Source organism: Salvelinus namaycush, chromosome 38 (genome assembly GCF_016432855.1).
Source record: "Salvelinus namaycush isolate Seneca chromosome 38, SaNama_1.0, whole genome shotgun sequence".
Classification (NCBI taxonomy): domain Eukaryota; kingdom Metazoa; phylum Chordata; class Actinopteri; order Salmoniformes; family Salmonidae; genus Salvelinus; species Salvelinus namaycush.
In genome coordinates this window covers 10,056,010-10,073,540 of record NC_052344.1, presented here as the reverse complement: position 1 = coordinate 10,073,540, position 17,531 = coordinate 10,056,010, and the positions used below count along the sequence as shown (strand labels likewise).

The window sequence follows — 17,531 nt, the reverse complement described above, 5'->3', positions numbered from 1 at the left end:
TATGGATGAGCAGGTTGGTGTGTATAGCAGGTAATAGAGATGTTATAAGTCTGATGTTTGTTGTGTCCTACAAGGTGTGCGGTGGCCTCCCTGCTGACCGTGTCCCTCCACGGTGACCTGCCCTACCTGACCCAGGTGATGGAGGAACTACTCAGGGCTCTGATGGAGCAGCCCAGTAACTCCCAGCCCAAACTCATGCTGCGACGCACCGAGTCCATCGTAGAAAAGCTGCTCACCAACTGGATGTCCATCTGTCTCTACGGCTTCCTCAGGGTCAGTCTGTCTGTCTCTACGGCTTCCTCAGGGTCAGTCTGCCTGTCTCTACGGCTTCCTCAAAGTCAGTCCGTCTGTCTCTACGGCTTCCTCAGGGTCAGTCTGCCTGTCTCTACGGCTTCCTCAGGGTCAGTCTGCCTGTCTCTACGGCTTCCTCAGGGTCAGTCCGTCTGTCTCTACGGCTTCCTCAGGGTCAGTCCGTCTCTCTGTACGGCTTCCTCAGGGTCAGTTTGTCTGTCTCTACGGCCTCCTCAGGGTCAGTCTGTCTCTCTGTACGGCTTCCTCAGGGTCAGTCCGTCTCTCTGTACGGCTTCCTCAAGGGTCCGTCTGTCTGTCTATATCAGTCTATATTTGTTATTTTCTTGCTTCTTCTATCAAAGCCTTATTCATTCATGTTGTATGTATTTATTAGCCTCCATGTCATTATGGTCAGCTCACAGTACATTTTTATTTTTCTCTCATACATTTCCACGTGTGTTTGAGTGTCTCTGTAAATGAGTGTCTGTTTTTGTAACTTTTCATATGAGTGCACGTTAATGAGTTATACCTAATTGTACAAGGGAATACCGGTTTGTGTGTGTTTAACTGAGCTGTGTGTGTGTGTGTGTGTGTGTGTGTGTGTGTGTGTGTGTGTGTGTGTGTGTGTGTGTGTGTGTGTGTGTGTGTGTGTGTGTGTGTGTGTGTGTGTGTGTGTGTGTGTGTGTGTGTGTGTGTGTGTGTGTGTGTGTGTGTGTGTGTGTGTTGTGTCCCAACAGGAGAGTGTGGGCCAGCCTCTTTTCTTTCTGGTTTGTGCTCTGACCCAGCAGATGTCTAAAGGCCCAGTGGACTCAGTCACAGAAAAGGCTCTCTACACACTTAATGAAGACTGGTTACTGTGGCAGGCTCAGGACTTCAGCCCAATGGTGTGCGCGCGCACACACACACACACACACACACACATTGCCACACACATACACATCAAGCTGCCACACACACATCACAGTGCCACACTGACACATCACACTGACACACACTGCCACACACACACCCTTCCTGGATCTAGGGCGTGGCGAGGTAGTTGGCAGTTCCTCCTTCATGTTTTGCTTGTTACCAGAAAAGTTGTGGTTAGAGGAGCTGGTCTGTTAGAAAACATATCTCAGTATGCTGGGGCAAAAGTAGATGGGTTGAAAGTGATGTTACCCTCACAAAGATCCTCAACAAAAACATGTCTTCATAGTTATCGGTTTGTATTCAGCCTATTCTCGAGGCCCATGTGTGTAAATGTATCTTATTACTATTCTAAGTCTGTGGTTTGTAGATGGGGACAGCGGCACATGCAATGTTGACAGGAAAAGCTATATATTTTTTAGGAAGCTATAGGTAGATATGGCCTCCGATTTCGCACATTTCTCAGTTTCAGTCTCCCAGAAGCAAAAGATGAACCCTTTTAAATTAAGAAACGAGTCTAGAAGTAAATGGATTAGAGCCAAAATGGACCCAGACTCTAGTCTTTATAAGCACATGTTGAGCCATATGGTAATCCTGCTGAGACAGTTGCTCAGTGGTTTCTTATACCAGAGAAATGTTATCCCTGTAGTGTATAGATTTTATTGTATGAAGTTCAACAAGTGATATACACAGACATGAGGCTTTATAAAGCTTTAGCTAACTGTGTGGTTTCCCTGACACAAATAGAAAGATAGTGGGAATGAAGGTTAGCTTCAGTGGTTAGCCACACTGATGAATAGATCTCATCTCACGTTTAATTTTCTAACCTAGCCTACATCATGATGTATGCGTGTCTGTTGACCCCCCGCCTCCCCCCAGAGGCTGCAAGTGCTGTTTGCTGTGGGAACAGACGGAGAGGTCAGTGAGCCTCTGGAGGTCAGTGCTCTGGACTGTGACACGGTGGAGCAGGTCAAGGAGAAGATCCTCCTGGCATTCAAGACCAAGTTTGGCTTCCCCTACAACACCCCACTCCGACAGATGCACATCGGTCAGTTGTAGTACCTCATGTGTCCAAGACATTAGGATAGAATGCAAAAGTGATGAGAGAATTATGGCTCTAAAAGCATGCGTACCTCAAATGAAAACATCTTGATCGATCATACATTCTTTCAAAGGAATGGCTTTCAAATGTTCATTAGAATGACTTCTCTCTGTTTCTTGAACTCTGCAGAGTATGAGAAGGATGGAAGGTTTGTCCCACTGAAGGAGGTGGATGCCAGCTCAGGGGTTCTAGGAGAAGTGACCATGCTCAACACACTCAAGCATTACAAGGTTAGAGAACACTACCAAGCTTCCTGATGCAGGAAATAAGCCTAATCTCACGTTCAATATTTCTCTCTTTATCTCAAATCACCATCTAAGACAGATACAAATTTTTAAAAATGGCATGTAGTTGAAGGCCTAAACTTCAAAAATGTAGATGAAAGGTCCAATCCCTTGCAGCTGTAGTACTACTCAATGGCTAATGCCTGGATTGCATCAGTACCGCTGAAGAGCTGCTCTATAGCGGGATTGAAATTTAAAGGCAATGTTCCTGTGTTTGCGGAGACTGCATTCACTGTAAACCCTGCATATGTCGGCTCAATCGGAAAATACCTTTCCATTTCAATCGCGCTATAACGTGGATCTTCCGCGATCCGGATTTAATCTAGTCCTGAGTAGTTGTGAGAACTAGACGGATTGGGTTGTCAAATTGTTGCTTAATGTCACCAAACCACATGCACAAATTCGTCAGGTATCTTATAAGCACATAATAAGTAGAGGGTCTTACTAGACTAGAACATCATTGACATTGAATCAGAGTACTGAGTACAGTGTACTGCTCTGCTGCTCTCATTCTGCAGCCTGGTTTTCAAGGCTACTAACAAGCAGTATTAGCTCTGTTCAAGGCAGCCTGGCTAGTAGGACTGAGCTTTCTGTGTCACAACGCCAAACCAGACCACAATTAGATTAGAAGTCCTGTACGCGTTATTAGCCTCTCTGTAGAACATCACTGTATTTTAGGTCTACCAGCTGGTTGAGAAGCTGGTAACTCAGCATTTATCAACCTTCTAACTCAGTGTGTGTCTACAGGTACCGGATGGAGCGTCCATCAAAGTGCTCTCTAAGACCCATCCCACTCTGAGTCCTCAGAGCAGCCTGAAAGGTAAAGGTGTCGACAGAGATTGCCATGCTACAGTGCACCATGCCTCGAAAGCTCCTAGAGTTGTGGACCTTGTACACATCACCTCACACTGTATTAAACAGGGAATGAATGGTGGCGGTGTGTGTGTGGGGGGGGGGTGGGGGGGGGGGGGGGTCAAAGCTTCTAATTATAACATAAAGGACCTTTTTGTGAATGACTACACTACACACAGTACACACCAACAGTATTCACACACACACAAGCGCATGCTCATAGTTAATGCTCATCACACTATCACACACGTGTGCACAAAGTAACTTTTCCGATTTGTTTTGTCAAAGTCCATCTTTTATTTATTGAATTTGTTTATTTAAACTTTTATTTTGGCAGGGTGGAGTCCCATTGAGACAAAGGTCTCTTTACAAGGGAGCCCTGCGTGACAAACAATTACTCAATCAAGGCAGCATGGGCGCATAAGAAATACACAAAGAAGCACACAAATAATACAAAACACAATCATAAAAAACAACATTCAACAAAACAAACATACCTCAGCAAAGTTGAGTTGAAAGTAGACATGTTTAGCTCCACATTTACACTCCCCCTCTTTCTAATATTGTTATATGGCAGATGTGAAACACAAGTGAGATACAAAACCACTTACCTGTGTCAGTTTATATAAAACACTAACAGAAACCAGGAAGCTATTTAGTACAATTGTCTGCTATTTAGTCATCCATGGTGACCTGTTGTTGTGTATTTGTCACAGACGATCAGAACTACTCCACAAAGTACTTCCATCTGGTAAGTGCCAACATGACCTCTGAATTGAATGTCCCTGATATGCATTTGATCTGATTGATTAACAGTGCTCTTTGACTCCAGATTGACCCTGACATTGACCAGGACCAAAAGAAGAACCCGGAGAGGAAGAAGCTGAAACTGAAGGAAGTGTACCTCACCAAGCTGCTCTCCACCAAGGCAAGAAAACTCACTGTTAACTTACATCCTGACCTGTCAAACCAACCCCTTTCAACCTGCCACTGTGCTCTGATAAATGGTTAACTGAAAGATGGAAAAGTCTAGACTCTTCAGTTATGTGTGATCCAGCATACACTTATGAACGTTGCTTTAAAATAAAGTGGATAGGTACTAAAGTGGCTTGCTTGGAGCTGTCAGTGTGGTTTCAGTGTAAGGGAAGTTTGAAAGACATTTACAATAGGGGATAAAAACTGTAGCTCTTGACAAATACTAAATAAGGATCACATGAGAAAACACTTTTCCATCAGGCAATTATCTCTGCAGTGCATATAAAACATTGCATCAAACAGCTATTTGTTAATTTTCTTAGTCAGCATCCTCACTGAGGTAATGCCATACTTCCTGGTCCCTTATTCACTTTGCGACAAATCTGGTTGAAGTCGGAAGTTTACATACACCTTAGCCAAATACATTTAAACTCCGTTTTTCACAATTCCTGACATTTAATCCAAGTAAAAATTCCCTGTCTTAGGTCAGTTAGGATCAACACTTTATTTTAAGAATGTGAAATGTCAGAATAATAGTAGAGAGAATTATTTATTTTAGCTTTTATTTCTGTCATCACATTCCCAGTGGGTCAGAAGTTTACATACACTCAATTAGTATTTGGTAGCATTGCCTTTAAATTGTTTATCTTGGGTCAAACGTTTCAGGTAGCCTTCCACAAGCTTCCCACAATAAGTTGGGTGAATTTTGGCCCATTCCTCCTGACAGAGCTTGTGTAACTGAGTCAGGTTTGTAGGCCTCCTTGCTCGCACACGCTTTTTCAGTTCTGCCCACACATTTTCTATAGGATTGAGGTCAGGGCTTTGTGATGGCCACTCCAATACCTTGACTTTGTTGTCCTTAAGCCATTTTGCCACAACTTTGGAAGTATGCTTGGGGTCATTGTCCATTTGGAAGACCCATTTGCGACCAAGCTTTAACTTCCTGACTGATGTCTTGAGATGTTGCTTCAATATATCCACATATTTTTCCTTCCTCATGATGCCAGCTATTTTGTGAAGTGCACCAGTCCCTCCTGCAGCAAGGCACCCCCACAACATGATGCTGCCACCCCCGTGCTTCACGGTTGGGATGGTGTTCTTCGGCTTGCAAGCATCCCCCTTTTTCCTCGAAACATAACAATGGTCATTATGGCCAAACAGTTCTATTTTTGTTTCATCAGACCAGAGGACATTTCTCTAAAAAGTACGATCTTTGTCTCCATGTGCAGTTGCAAACCGTAGTCTGGCTTTTCTATGGCGGTTTTGGAGCAGTGGCTTCTACCTTGCTGAGCGTCCTTTCAGGTTATGTTGATATAGACTCGTTTTACTGTGGACATACATATTTTTGTACCGGTTTCCTCCAGCATCTTCACAAGGTCCTTTGCTGTTGTTCTGTGATTGATTTGCACTTTTCTCACCAAAGTACGTTCATCTCTAGGAGACAGAATGCGTCTTCTTCCTGAGCGGTATGACGGCTGCGTGGTCCCATGGTGTTTATACTTGCGTACTATTGTTTGTACAGATGAACGTGGTACCTTCAGGCGTTTGGAAATTGCTCCCAAGGATGAACCAGACTTGTGGAGGTCTACAATTTTTTTCTGAGGTCTTGGCTGATTTCTTTTGATTTTCCCATGATGTCAAGCAAAGAGGCACTGAGTTTGAAGGTAGGCCTTGAAATACATCCACAGGTACATCTCCAATTGACTCAAATGATGTCAATTAGCCTATCAGAAGCTTCTAAAGCCATGACATAATTTTCTGGAATTTTCCAAGCTGTTTAAAGGCACAATCAACTTAGTGTATGTAAACTTCTGACCCACTGGAATTGTGATACAGTGAATTATAAGTGAAATAATCTGTCTGTAAACAATTGTTGGAAAAATTACTTGTGTCATGCACAAAGTAGATATCCTAACCGACTTGCCAAAACTATAGTTTGTTAACAATACATTTGTGGAGTGGTTGAAAAACGAGTTTTAATGACTCCAACCTAAGTGTATGTTAACTTCCGTCTTCAACTGTATGTGACCATATGCCACCCACTTCCTCCTCTCTCAGGTCGCTGTGCATTCGTTTGTGGAAAACCTGTTCAGAACCATCTGGGGAACCCCTAACCTCAAAGCCCCGCCTGCCATCAAGTACTTCTTTGACTTCCTGGACGCCCAGGGAGAGAGCAAGAGGATCAGTGATCCAGATGTACTACACATCTGGAAAACCAACAGGTATGTGTTCATCTGGGTCATATTCATTAGGTCACACCATAGCAAAACATTTTGCAATGGAAATTAATATGAGCATTTTATTGGACAAGTTCAAGTAGTCCCTCCATTTTCCTGTGTTTTCTCCCATTTGGTGCCTAATGAATATGACCCTGGTGGTACACCTGTTTGAGTATGTTTATAGTAGAATCCATCTTTCTTTCTTGGTTGTATCTACTCATTCAATACTCAATCCACTACTCACTGTATTGGGATAGTGATAGAATGTTTGACTGGTCCTCTGTCCTGCTCCTTCCCAGCCTGCCCCTGCGGTTCTGGGTGAACATCCTGAAAAACCCCCAGTTTGTGTTTGACATGGAGAAGACCCCGCCTCTAGACGGCTGTCTGTCCGTCATTGCCCAGGCCTTCATGGACTCCTTCTCCCTGGCTGAGAAACAGTTGGGCAAGGTGGGGCCAGGACAGAGACATTGCAGAATATAATGACTAACACACCTCATCTCTTGTGCTTTTGTGTGAGTTTCTGCTAATCTCAATGTCAAATATGCAAAGAGTTGGTGGTTCAATTCCTGCTTTGGACCTGAGATGTTTTAGGTTCAAAGTTAATTTATTGTGCTTTTGTGTACGTTTCCACAATTCCAATGGTTAAATCCCTGCCTAGCAGCAAAGAGGTTGTAGGTTAAAACCTAATTTATTCTATGTGTCTGAAACTGTCAATGTCAAATAAACAAAGAGAAGCGTAATACATGTTAAGGAATTTGTGGCTCTGGTGCAAGAACCCCGCCCCCTAAGGACAGGGTTGTAGGTTTGAACCTAGGTGCCAGCTCCTGGGCATGGTTGCCTACTGAGGACTCTGCTGGTCAGTGAGGCAGAGCCAATAGTGATGAAGGATTAGTGCTTTTTGAGGTAGTTTCGGTTCGATTATCAGTTTTCGATTTCAAATATATATTTTTAAATATTAAATGCACTATGCGGGAATGCTGTAACACAGAATAAAACATTTAATAAAAGTTCCATGATGGTAGTGACTGCCCATTACTGCTGATCACTTATTAACCATAATTTATTCACATTACTTTAATAAAATATTTCAGTTGTTTAATACATTTGTTTTATTTGATGTCTTTATTATTTCATTCCAAGTCATCATCTCATCTCTATAGAGCTGCTGCCTACACGTAGTTCTTCAAAGTAAATAAGGCATACTTTTATGACTGCTGAATACCTACTATCAATCACTTAGATCGTGTATTTTCAGGTAGAGATACCTCAAGCGTCTTGTCTCCAATGTTCCCTCTAAACTGCACGAGCTAGGCCCGCACCTCCTCCAGGACTGCCTCACAGAAATGTCAGCTCGCGCGGAGACGCAAGAGATTGAACTTCACTGAGTTCACCCCATTAGTTTGCGCTATATAGATCAATGTTTTTTTCTGTGATTGAATCAACATTATATCAGCCCCTTTTCAATGCACCAAAACAAAACAAATCTAACTTTACAAGATTGAGGCTGTGATTTTGTTGTAGGCAGAGCGCAACGGAGTAGAATTATATTGGTGGTTTGCCCACTAGGGGTCTTTCAATCACCCGCTAGTGAATGAATGCGCTTTGCAGATCAGTTCAGAGCCGCTCATGTGAACATTTGTTGATATTCTTTGCTAGCTAGCGAGTTATTAGCCCAGTTATAGATAAGTATAGGTCAGCAATGGGGAGTACTGCTTCCTACAAGAGCACAAAACGTGTGGGCTACATTTCAAGCTGTCTTTGAAAAGCAAGTCAGGTGAAAAGCTTATCTTAATTAAAGGGCCAGTGTTGTATTTTGAGACAGGCTTGAATATGCAAATAAGACAAGAGTAGTCAGAGGGGTAGCCAACATTGTCTAATTCTCTGTATGGTAATAATACATTTTGTTTTGTAAAGTGGTTTATTGCATCATACAATACAATTTACAGTCACCTATTTGGCCCATAGTGTTACAGACCAAGTAAAAAATCATTAATGTCAAGTCCTTCATAATGTAAAATATATATATTTTTAAGTCTAATGCAATGTAGGCCTGAATTGAACACCACATATTAGGCTACTGTAGGCTATATCATAGAAATCAAAAGCTATTTCCATGTTAAAATGTTATGGGATTTGCGCCATTGGTTTTGTTGGTAGGTTTACATTATGCTCAAATAGCCTATTGAAATAATTCTCACAACTTTCAAGTTTCCACTCACAAGACCTAAAATTTGCTCAGTGACCTAAAGAATTTTAGGCAACATTGCTTGTCTCTTCTCCCTTTCTGTGTCTGTCCGACACAGACAGGCCAAGTAGGAGCACAATGGATTATGGTCATTCTAGTTAATTACCATGTTTTTTTTGTGGTAAACTATGTAGAACATTGGCCTGTTGGAAACTACAACTCCCAGCACTGCGCATTGAGCTAACAGAAGAAAAAAAAAACGAAATGGAATTCAAATTAATTGAACTGACGTCGATCCATTAGTTGTTTAAAAAAAATGAAAAATAACAAATGTCAGTTAAACGCTCAGCACTAGCAGCGATGGGTATAATGCCGGTAGCCGCTTATGGATTTGACAGCTCCTCCACTGTTCCAGCTCCTACACTGTCGGCTAGCGCAAATCTGATTGAATCGAGCCCATAGATGTGGAACAAAATCCAAGCCACAGACTCTGTCTCATAACTTGCAGGCCTCTTAGAATACCTGGCATTGACAATACAAGAAGCTCAAATGTAAGCACACCTATCACCTAGATTTGACATGACTCTTCTACCCTCTCTCTGTTCCAGCATGACCCAACCAATAAGCTGCTCTATGCCAAAGATATCTCCCAGTACAAGCAGGAAGTGAGGGCCTACTACAAGCAGGTCAGGGACCAGCCACCAATCAACAGCTCTGAGTTCAAGGAGTTCCTGCATGAGGAGTCAAAGGTACCGCCCTTCCTCTAGTGGTTCATTTTTCAAATACATCATTATTTTGATATTGTGCTTTATTACATTTATATTTCTGTTTCATTAGAAACATGAAAACGAATTCAATGAATCTGCTTCCCTCTGTGAGCTCTACAAATACATGCAGCGGTACTTTGATGAGGTAAACTGTCCGTCTTTTTCGCCCTCCCCTTTAGTAGTCTCACCACCCACATAATCTCCCCTTAATATGCATTCATGATTTTTCCCATAACCTTCACACTTCCCCTGCACGGTCTAATCACTTCAACCAGGACTAAACATCTTGAAAAAGCTGTTGTTCAGGCCAACATGACATGATCATTGTGTAACTGTTAAGCTGACTGGCACAAAGCCTAGGTCTTGGGGAATAACTGCAGTGGCAAGGCAGAGGATATAACACAGCCTATACCACTTCTCTGTGGGGTGGTGGTCAGGCTGTTTTCAGTTCTTCATTTTGTAATGATCTATGTTGACTGTTTTGAGCTCTACAAGGGCAGCTGGCCATACCTGTGCCAAATATTTAGTTTAAACTCATGCCTAGACTTAGTGTGGAATGATAATCCCCCATTGTGGCATATTGCTACTGGCTGAGGTCTGAAGTTTATGGACACGAGCTGGCCTTTCTCTCCCCCCCCCCCCCCCACACACACTTGTAAACAAAAATTGGATGTGTGTGGCATTTCCCTGGCAGATTAAACTGAAGCTGGATCAGAACGGCGCCCCTGTGGAGTTGAAGGAGCAACTGCAGCATGTGAAGAGCCTGTTTGACAGCCTCAACTGTTCGTGAAACTGAGCTCACTCCCTCCCCTTCGACATGCTGAATGCCAGAAAGCTGTTCTAAAGACGGAATGTCAGGAGACTACATAGGGATTTACAATTAAAGAAAAATAAAGGAGGGAGGCTTTTCAGATTACTGGGATGAACCAAATGATAGCATGAATTAGCAGGTCACATTCCAGCTAGACACTTACCCAGAAGCAGTATACTCTTATTCTGAAGCTGGGACTTTTGTTTCCTCAACCGAATGACAAAGAAGAGTTCAGCAGCTCTAGTGTTAATGGTTCACACAAGTAAAGCTCAGAACCAAAAATATGTACACGACCTCAGTAAAGCATAAACATTTATTTGTATGAATTGCAAATACAAAAACACATACATCTTGAAATAACATCACAAAAAAAGTTGTATAAATGTTGTGCATGTCACAGCTCTTTAGAGCCGTGAAACCAACCTTTTTTAACACAAATGCCTTTAGGACTATCACGCTTTTAAAGTTTCAGAGTGATGGCCTTAGTGTAAACATTTGATACAAATCTCAACAGTCAATTAAAACTCTGAGTAAGTCATTGGTTGGCCATTGATATCATTCTTCACATAGGCATCAACAGTCAAGGCATGGAAGGACTCCAGCACCGTTACTCACCAAGGAATGTAAACATTGAATCTATGTAGCTCTTTCTCTTTTCATTTGATATGTTTTGTGCCAATAAAATCAAAATGTTTTTCACAAAATATTTGAGAGCTCACTTATTAAATTAGAACATCACCAAATAATCACTTTTAGGGAGTAATAAATCCTACGGTGAAGGTCATGCTCACTCTCTGGCGGGAGGGGTCAGAGAGGAGAGGTCAGAGTTCAGGGAGAGAGTCGTGCAGGCCAGAGCCCCTGTTCCTGTCCATGGGAGGCCCCAGTTCCTCCATCTGCTGCTGCTGAGTACAGGCTAACTCCTCCAGCCTCCAACACAGCAGTGATAACTCTCTCCGGTGCTGCTCCTCCTGAGAGAGAGGGGTGGGGAGAAAGATGAGAAGGGACAGAAAGGGATGGAGCAGTGACCTCTACCATATTGCTAACACCTATCAAATCAAAGTTTATTGGTCATGTACACAGATGTTATCGCAGGTTCCGCATTGACATGATTGCTTGACAGTAGGTGAGGGCAGGAGGTCCTGTATAAACACAAACTCACTTCCTTGACACCAGCTATGCGCGGCAAAGCACAAGAAGTATGCATGCCCTGACTTCTGCAGAGGCCATATCACGATAAATGCTGCACGGCCAATGCAGACGTCTGGAATGACCTTGCAGGTCCATTAAGGTTCAGGGCAGGGTACCGGGCGGAGGCCGGCTAGTGATGGATATTTAACAGTCTGATGCCCTGGAGATAGAAGCCGTTTCTCAGTCTCTGTGTCCCAGCTTTGATGCACCTGTACAGTTTCCACCTTCTAGATGTTAGAAGGGTGAACAGACCGTGGCTCTGACGCTCCTCTTTCTGGGTGTGGCCAGCAGCATCCTGTAGCGCCCTCTGCTGCTCCAGCTCAGCCAGACGATCATCCAGTACCGACCTGAACACACACATTATATACACACACGCACACCAATGGAGGCTGCTGAGGGGAGGACGGCTCATAAAATGGCTGGAATGGAGCGAATGGAATGGCATCAAACGCCTGGAAACCATGTGTTTTATACCATTCCACTCCAGCCATTACCACGAGCCCACCCTCCCCAAATAAGGTACCACCAACCTCCTGTGACACACACACACACACACACACACACACACACGAGAAGGACACCGAGAGAGGGAGAAAAATATGGATCCTAACTTCTCCTCGTGCACGGTGGCTGTTTTGTGAAACTCCTCCTCGCGAGCGGCCTGCACCCTCCGTACGAGTTCCCTCTCCCTCTCAGCCAGCACCTCCTTCTGTCTCTCCACCGTCCCCTTCAACACCTCCACATCAGACTGCATACCTGACAGACAGCCAGAGAAGAAAGGGAGGGGGAGAGAGAGAGAAAGTTGAAGGAGTCGAAAGGAGAGAAGGAAAGAGTTAAGTTTGCAGACTAAAATGAGTGATGTACAGTACATGTATGATCAAAACACACAGAGGTTATTTGCGGAGTTACCTTCCATTTGGCCCTGTAGTGTGTCTCTCTCCCTCTCCACTTCTCCTCTAGACCTGGCACACTCCAGCTTCACATTGGCCACCTCCAGCTTGTGAGAGTGCCTCACGCCCTCCACCTGAGAGAAACAGAGAAACTGGCATGAGCACACAGCAACCTATTGATATAAGGGGTTATGGTGGGGACTGTGAGTTGATCTGGATAAGAGCATCTGCTATGAGAAACACAGCTGATCTCTGGGGTTAGAGGTTAAGGATCATATAGGTACTTACCTGGCTGGTGAGAGTGTTGACCTCTCTCTCAGCCTTGTGTAGTCTGCCGGTCAGCTGGGTGTTCTGGTCATGACTCAGCTGCAACTCGCTCCCCAGACGCTCCAACTGCAGGCGCAGTGACTGCCTTTCTGCCTGAAACACAATCAAATTATTAATTATTCCACAAATCAAACCAAGCACACAGTAAAGTCATTCTACCTAAGTTAGGACTTACTCCAACAGATATATTTCATCACGTAGCTTAATATTTATAGTGACAATAACAGTTCAAGATTGACAGACAGAGACCATAAGTTTCTTACCTCCAGTGACTTGGCTGCAGCCTGGGATTCTGCGAACTGGCGGATCTGGATGCGCTGAACGTTCTCGGCTTGCTGGCCAGAGTTGTCCCTCTGGGCCCGGAGCTCAGCCACCTCAGCCTCCAGGCCCTTCAGACGCAGGTGGAGCTGGGCCTTCTCTCTCAGCAGAGACTCAACGCGTTTACCGTCTCTAGACGGGTCTGTGCCCTGATACTGGGCCATCAGCTCCTCTCTGTCCCTTTCCAGCCGTGATACCTGAACACACACAACATATCAGAAGAGCAATGTCTATACATACACAAAAAGTATTTGGACACCCCTTAAAATTAGTGGGATTGGCTGTTTCAGCCACACTAGTTGCTGAAAGGTGTATAAAATCGAGCACACAACCATGCAATCTCCATAGACAAACATTGGCAATAAATTTGCCTTACCGAAGACATCAGTGACTTTCAACGTGGCACCGCCATAGGATGCCACCCTTCCAACAAGTCAGTTAGTCAAATGTCTGCCCTGTTAGAGCTGCCCCAGTCAACTGTAAGTGCTGTTATTGTGAAGTGGAAACGTCTAGAAGCAACAATGGCTCAGCTACGAAGCGGTAGGTCACAAGCTCACAGAACAGGACTGCGTAAAAAAAAGTCTGTCCTCGGTTGCAACAATCACTACCGAGTTCCAAACTGCCTCTGGAAGCAACGTCAGCACAAGAACTGTTCGTCGGGAGCTTCATGAAATGGGTTTCCATATCCTAACATCACCATGCGCAATGCCAAGCGTCAGCTGGAGTGGTGTAAAGCTCGCCGCCATTGGACTCTGGAGCAGTGGAAACCCGTTCTCTGGAGTGATATATCACGCTTCACCATCTAGCAGTCTGATGGACTAATCTGGGTTTGGAGGATGCCAAGAGAACGCTACCTTCCCCAATGCATAGTGCCAACTGTAAACGTTTGATGGAGGAGGAATAATGGTCTGGGGCTGTTTTTCATGGTTCAGTCTAGGCCACTTATTTCCAGTGAATGGAAATCTTAATGCTACAGCATACAATGACATTCTAGACGATTCTGTGCTTCCAACTTTGTGGCAACCGTTTTGGGAAGGCCCTTTCTTGTTTCAGAATGACAATGCCCCCGTGCACAAAGCGAGATCCATACAGAAATTATTTGTTGAGATCGGTGTGAAAGAACTTGACTGGCCTGCACAGAGCCTTGACCTCAACCCCATCGAACACCTTTGGGATGAATTGGAACGCAGACTGCTAGCCAGGCCTAATCGCCCAACATCAGTGCCCGACCTCACTAATGCTTTTGTGGCTGAATGGAAGCAAGTCCACGCAACAATGTTCCAACAGCTAGTGGGAAGCCTTCCCAGAAGAGTGGATGCTGTTATAGCAGCAAAGGGGGGACCAACTCCATATTAATGCCCATGATTTTGGAATGAGATGGTTCGACGAGCAGGCGTCCACATACTTTTGGTCATGTAGTGGAAAGACAAACATACTGTATCAGACCTCACATTAAAAACGTTATGTCTCACACACACCTCAGCATCAAAGCGGATCTTCTTCTCCTCTCTCTGGTGGTCAAACTCAGACTTCAGGAAGGTGTAGTCGTACCGCAGCTTGTTATACTCAGACCTGTACTTCTCAGTCTCCTGCAAGGAACACAGAGAAGAGGGCTGGTTATAGTCAAGGAGGAGAAACAGAGAAAGTTGAATTTGAACGGATGTACTGTTTTTTCATTCTCAATAATCCGACAGTTTAAGTGTGATGTCCCACCCATCCCTGCCCTCAAAAACATTCAACACTTAGTTCTCAAGCAGTTGCTGTGAAGATAGCGGTTAAATCTGTGACAGTTCGAGAGCACGGTGGAACTAAAGTGTGAGAATAAGTTAAAAGCTATCCAAAGCAACTGAAGCTGGATAGACGCAGTACAAAGCATAAAAAACAGAAGCAGAGACAGTCGGAGGTGGTTAAAAGCAGTCAGGAGCAGAGACCAGTAAATAGCATTAGAGAACAGACAGAAGTGTTCTGGGGGCGCGATGCTCACCTCCTCCAGTTTGTTGAAGCGCTCTCTGACAGGCCCCTCCATCTCCTGCTGCACCTGGGCCCTCAACAGCTCCAACCGCTGGGGAGTCAGCACCTTACAAAACAAACCAACTGCTGTACACACTGGCACAGAAACAGACACACTGCCATATACAAAGGGGACACTACAGTAGTCATAGGTAAGCAGGTGTGTTTTCTATGGACTAGCTCCAGTACCTGTAGTCGTAGCTCCTCCAGCTCCCTGGTCTTGTCCAGCATCTCTCCTCGGAGTTCAGCCAGCAGCAGCTGCAGTTTCTCCTGGGCGGTTTGCTTGTCACTGAGGAGACGCTTCAGCTCTCCCTGCCCCCGGGTAAACTCATCCTGCAGCCTGGGACAAACACAGTGAAAGAGATATATACAAGTGTGAACACATCACACACACACTATCAGTATTACGGTATTATGCACACTTCTCCCGGGTTGTTACCTGGTATGTTCAGCCTTGAGAGTCTGGTAGTTGATTTTGTGGTTCTCACATCTCCTTCGCTCATCGATCAGCATCTTCTGCAGCTCCGTGTCGGGCCCCCCCAGCTTCACCGTCCCCCCAGGGTCCAGGCTTGGGAGCAGGGGGGGCAGACTGAGCAAGGGCAGAGGGGTTCATCTCGCCCCTACTGGACGGATATATCAAGAGAGAAGAATAAGGTTAGGGAAAGCGAGAGCTGTGGGTTGTTCCACTCCATCCCTTTTCAAATACATCATCCAATTAGTAAGAAAGATTGACATCAAAGCACGATCCACTTCATCTCCACAAAGGCTTTAGCTCAACAAAATTAATCATAAAACAGAACCAACTTCAAAAGGGAAGAGAGGGGCACTGCTCTCCTCTGTTTGCAGGTCGGACATGGTAAAGACTGACGTTGAAAGGATGGTACGACGGGTAGGATGGGGCAAATTGCAGTTGATACCATGGTAGTTCTAAATTCTCCAGCTATTTGTACAAATGACAACCGCTCAGGTAACTACACAGCCTATGTCTCAAGTGATTTCTCCACTTTCTGTTGTGGATACGCGTGGTCAAGGGAGGGATGATTATGCTTGATTGCAAACACTGCACTCGACATCTTGGCCTCATCTCAAGCACCCCACCCACCCTGGATAAATGTAGCTAGTTACTCAAAGAACAAAGACAGGATGTCAGACGTACTAAATACAGGCAAGGCGATCCAGCAAAGACAAACAGTCCCAACACTGCACACTAAACAGTTCAGCTGACTGTCTTACCCGTAACGTTACTATGCAAGTACTGACAGTGGTGAGTAACGTTAGCTAACGTTAATACTTGATAGCATAACTGTGTTTTGCTGATCACTGTCGCACAAAAACAAATAGCAAAGACACAGATATCCAAGCTGTCATCAGTAGCTAGCCAGTGTCATATATACATATATTCATATACCTAGCTCATATATCAAGCACATATATTAAGCATTAATTAGGAGGCCTTAGGGTTTCAGAGCCTGCTTGTGACCATAGGATTAAAAGTTTGCACAACACACCCCATGACAAGGCACAAGACTGATCTTGCACAACACAAGGTTCCCCATTGACACAATGGTTCTTCAGTGTCTCAAGGATGCTAACCGCACAAAACCGTTATAGAGCGCCAAAACCAAACCGCCTGACTTAAGTAATTGCTCACATCCCTCTAATCAGGAAACCCCCTAGCCCCAGACAGTAACTGCCAGTTACAGTTTCCCTTATCTCATGACTCCTGGACACACACAAACATTTAATCTCGCACGAACACACACACCTCACTCCCATCTCTACTGGTCGGGTGCCAAGAGCAGAGGACTCTGCTGTGCACCAATGGGGCTACTGCTATGGCCAGAGCAGACCCGCCTCCAACTCTTCAGGACCAGTCAGAAGACCAACACGAAGAGATTCTACCTACATTGTTCCATGTATAAAATCTGCTGTAATCTCTGTTTAGGTACCCTTTTCAGCTGACTCCTTAAGAGCCATATGATTAGGTCCGTGTCACGCTAAACTGCCAGACAAGATATCTTTGACTCAATAAACCTGCCATTTTGCTACAACTGAAATACACTCTGTCCAGTGTCCATGATTTGGTCTCACTCTCCAGTAAATGAAACACCAACAAAACTTGGTAGCAGAGGATGGTTTTCTCATCTGATTTCGATCTATGACAAGTTGGTGTGAGAGGAGACAAATCATTGAGCGCAAATCAGACAGAAGAGTGACCTGCAGTCCAGGAGATCTTCAACCATTCGACTTGCCTCAGGAAACTGATCAGAGCGCTCAACTAAAAGGTAAGCAGAGCCTGTTAAATCAAAATCTGCATATTGTATTTTAGTATGACCAAATTTTTGATCAGTAGTACTGAGTGTGAGTATGAATCGTTGCTAAATTGTTACTAAACTGTTGTGG

The 17,531-nt window shown here is 44.4% G+C and overlaps 2 protein-coding genes across 2 annotated transcripts in view; one reads left to right on the top strand and one right to left on the bottom strand.

Moving 5' to 3' along the window:
• The window catches only part of LOC120032282 (plexin-C1-like), a 22,346-nt gene extending 11,278 nt beyond the window's left edge, over window positions 1–11,068 (top strand). The window contains exons 19-30 of the mRNA XM_038978297.1: window positions 75–273; window positions 1,029–1,175; window positions 2,080–2,248; window positions 2,432–2,532; window positions 3,334–3,406; window positions 4,155–4,189; window positions 4,271–4,366; window positions 6,472–6,635; window positions 6,932–7,079; window positions 9,426–9,566; window positions 9,655–9,729; window positions 10,279–11,068. Of these exons, the coding sequence (XP_038834225.1) occupies window positions 75–273; window positions 1,029–1,175; window positions 2,080–2,248; window positions 2,432–2,532; window positions 3,334–3,406; window positions 4,155–4,189; window positions 4,271–4,366; window positions 6,472–6,635; window positions 6,932–7,079; window positions 9,426–9,566; window positions 9,655–9,729; window positions 10,279–10,374 (1,444 nt within the window). The 3' untranslated portion in view covers window positions 10,375–11,068. The remainder of the gene's footprint in view (window positions 1–74; window positions 274–1,028; window positions 1,176–2,079; window positions 2,249–2,431; window positions 2,533–3,333; window positions 3,407–4,154; window positions 4,190–4,270; window positions 4,367–6,471; window positions 6,636–6,931; window positions 7,080–9,425; window positions 9,567–9,654; window positions 9,730–10,278) is intronic.
• Window positions 11,069–11,216: 148 nt separating this feature from the next.
• Window positions 11,217–16,201, bottom strand: LOC120031819 (centrosomal protein of 83 kDa-like). Its single transcript, XM_038977638.1, has 12 exons — window positions 16,149–16,201; window positions 15,568–15,696; window positions 15,318–15,468; window positions 15,103–15,195; window positions 14,597–14,707; window positions 13,064–13,315; window positions 12,762–12,893; window positions 12,493–12,607; window positions 12,195–12,339; window positions 11,836–11,930; window positions 11,555–11,568; window positions 11,217–11,363 (listed from the first exon to the last, which is right to left on the bottom strand). The coding sequence occupies exons 1-12, from the start codon at window positions 16,199–16,201 to the stop codon at window positions 11,217–11,219; spliced, it is 1,437 nt and encodes a 478-aa protein (XP_038833566.1).
• Window positions 16,202–17,531: the final 1,330 nt, after the last annotated feature.

Coding starts and splice junctions, on each gene's coding strand:
- LOC120031819 (XM_038977638.1), bottom strand. CDS start 16,201: ATGTCGAGTGCAGTGTTTGCAATCAAGCATAATCATCCCTCCCTTGAC. Junction 15,469..15,567: donor CTCAAGGCTGAACATACCAG/GTAACAACCCGG, acceptor TGTTTGTCCCAG/GCTGCAGGATGAGTTTACCC. Junction 15,196..15,317: donor TGGAGGAGCTACGACTACAG/GTACTGGAGCTA, acceptor TTGTTTTGTAAG/GTGCTGACTCCCCAGCGGTT.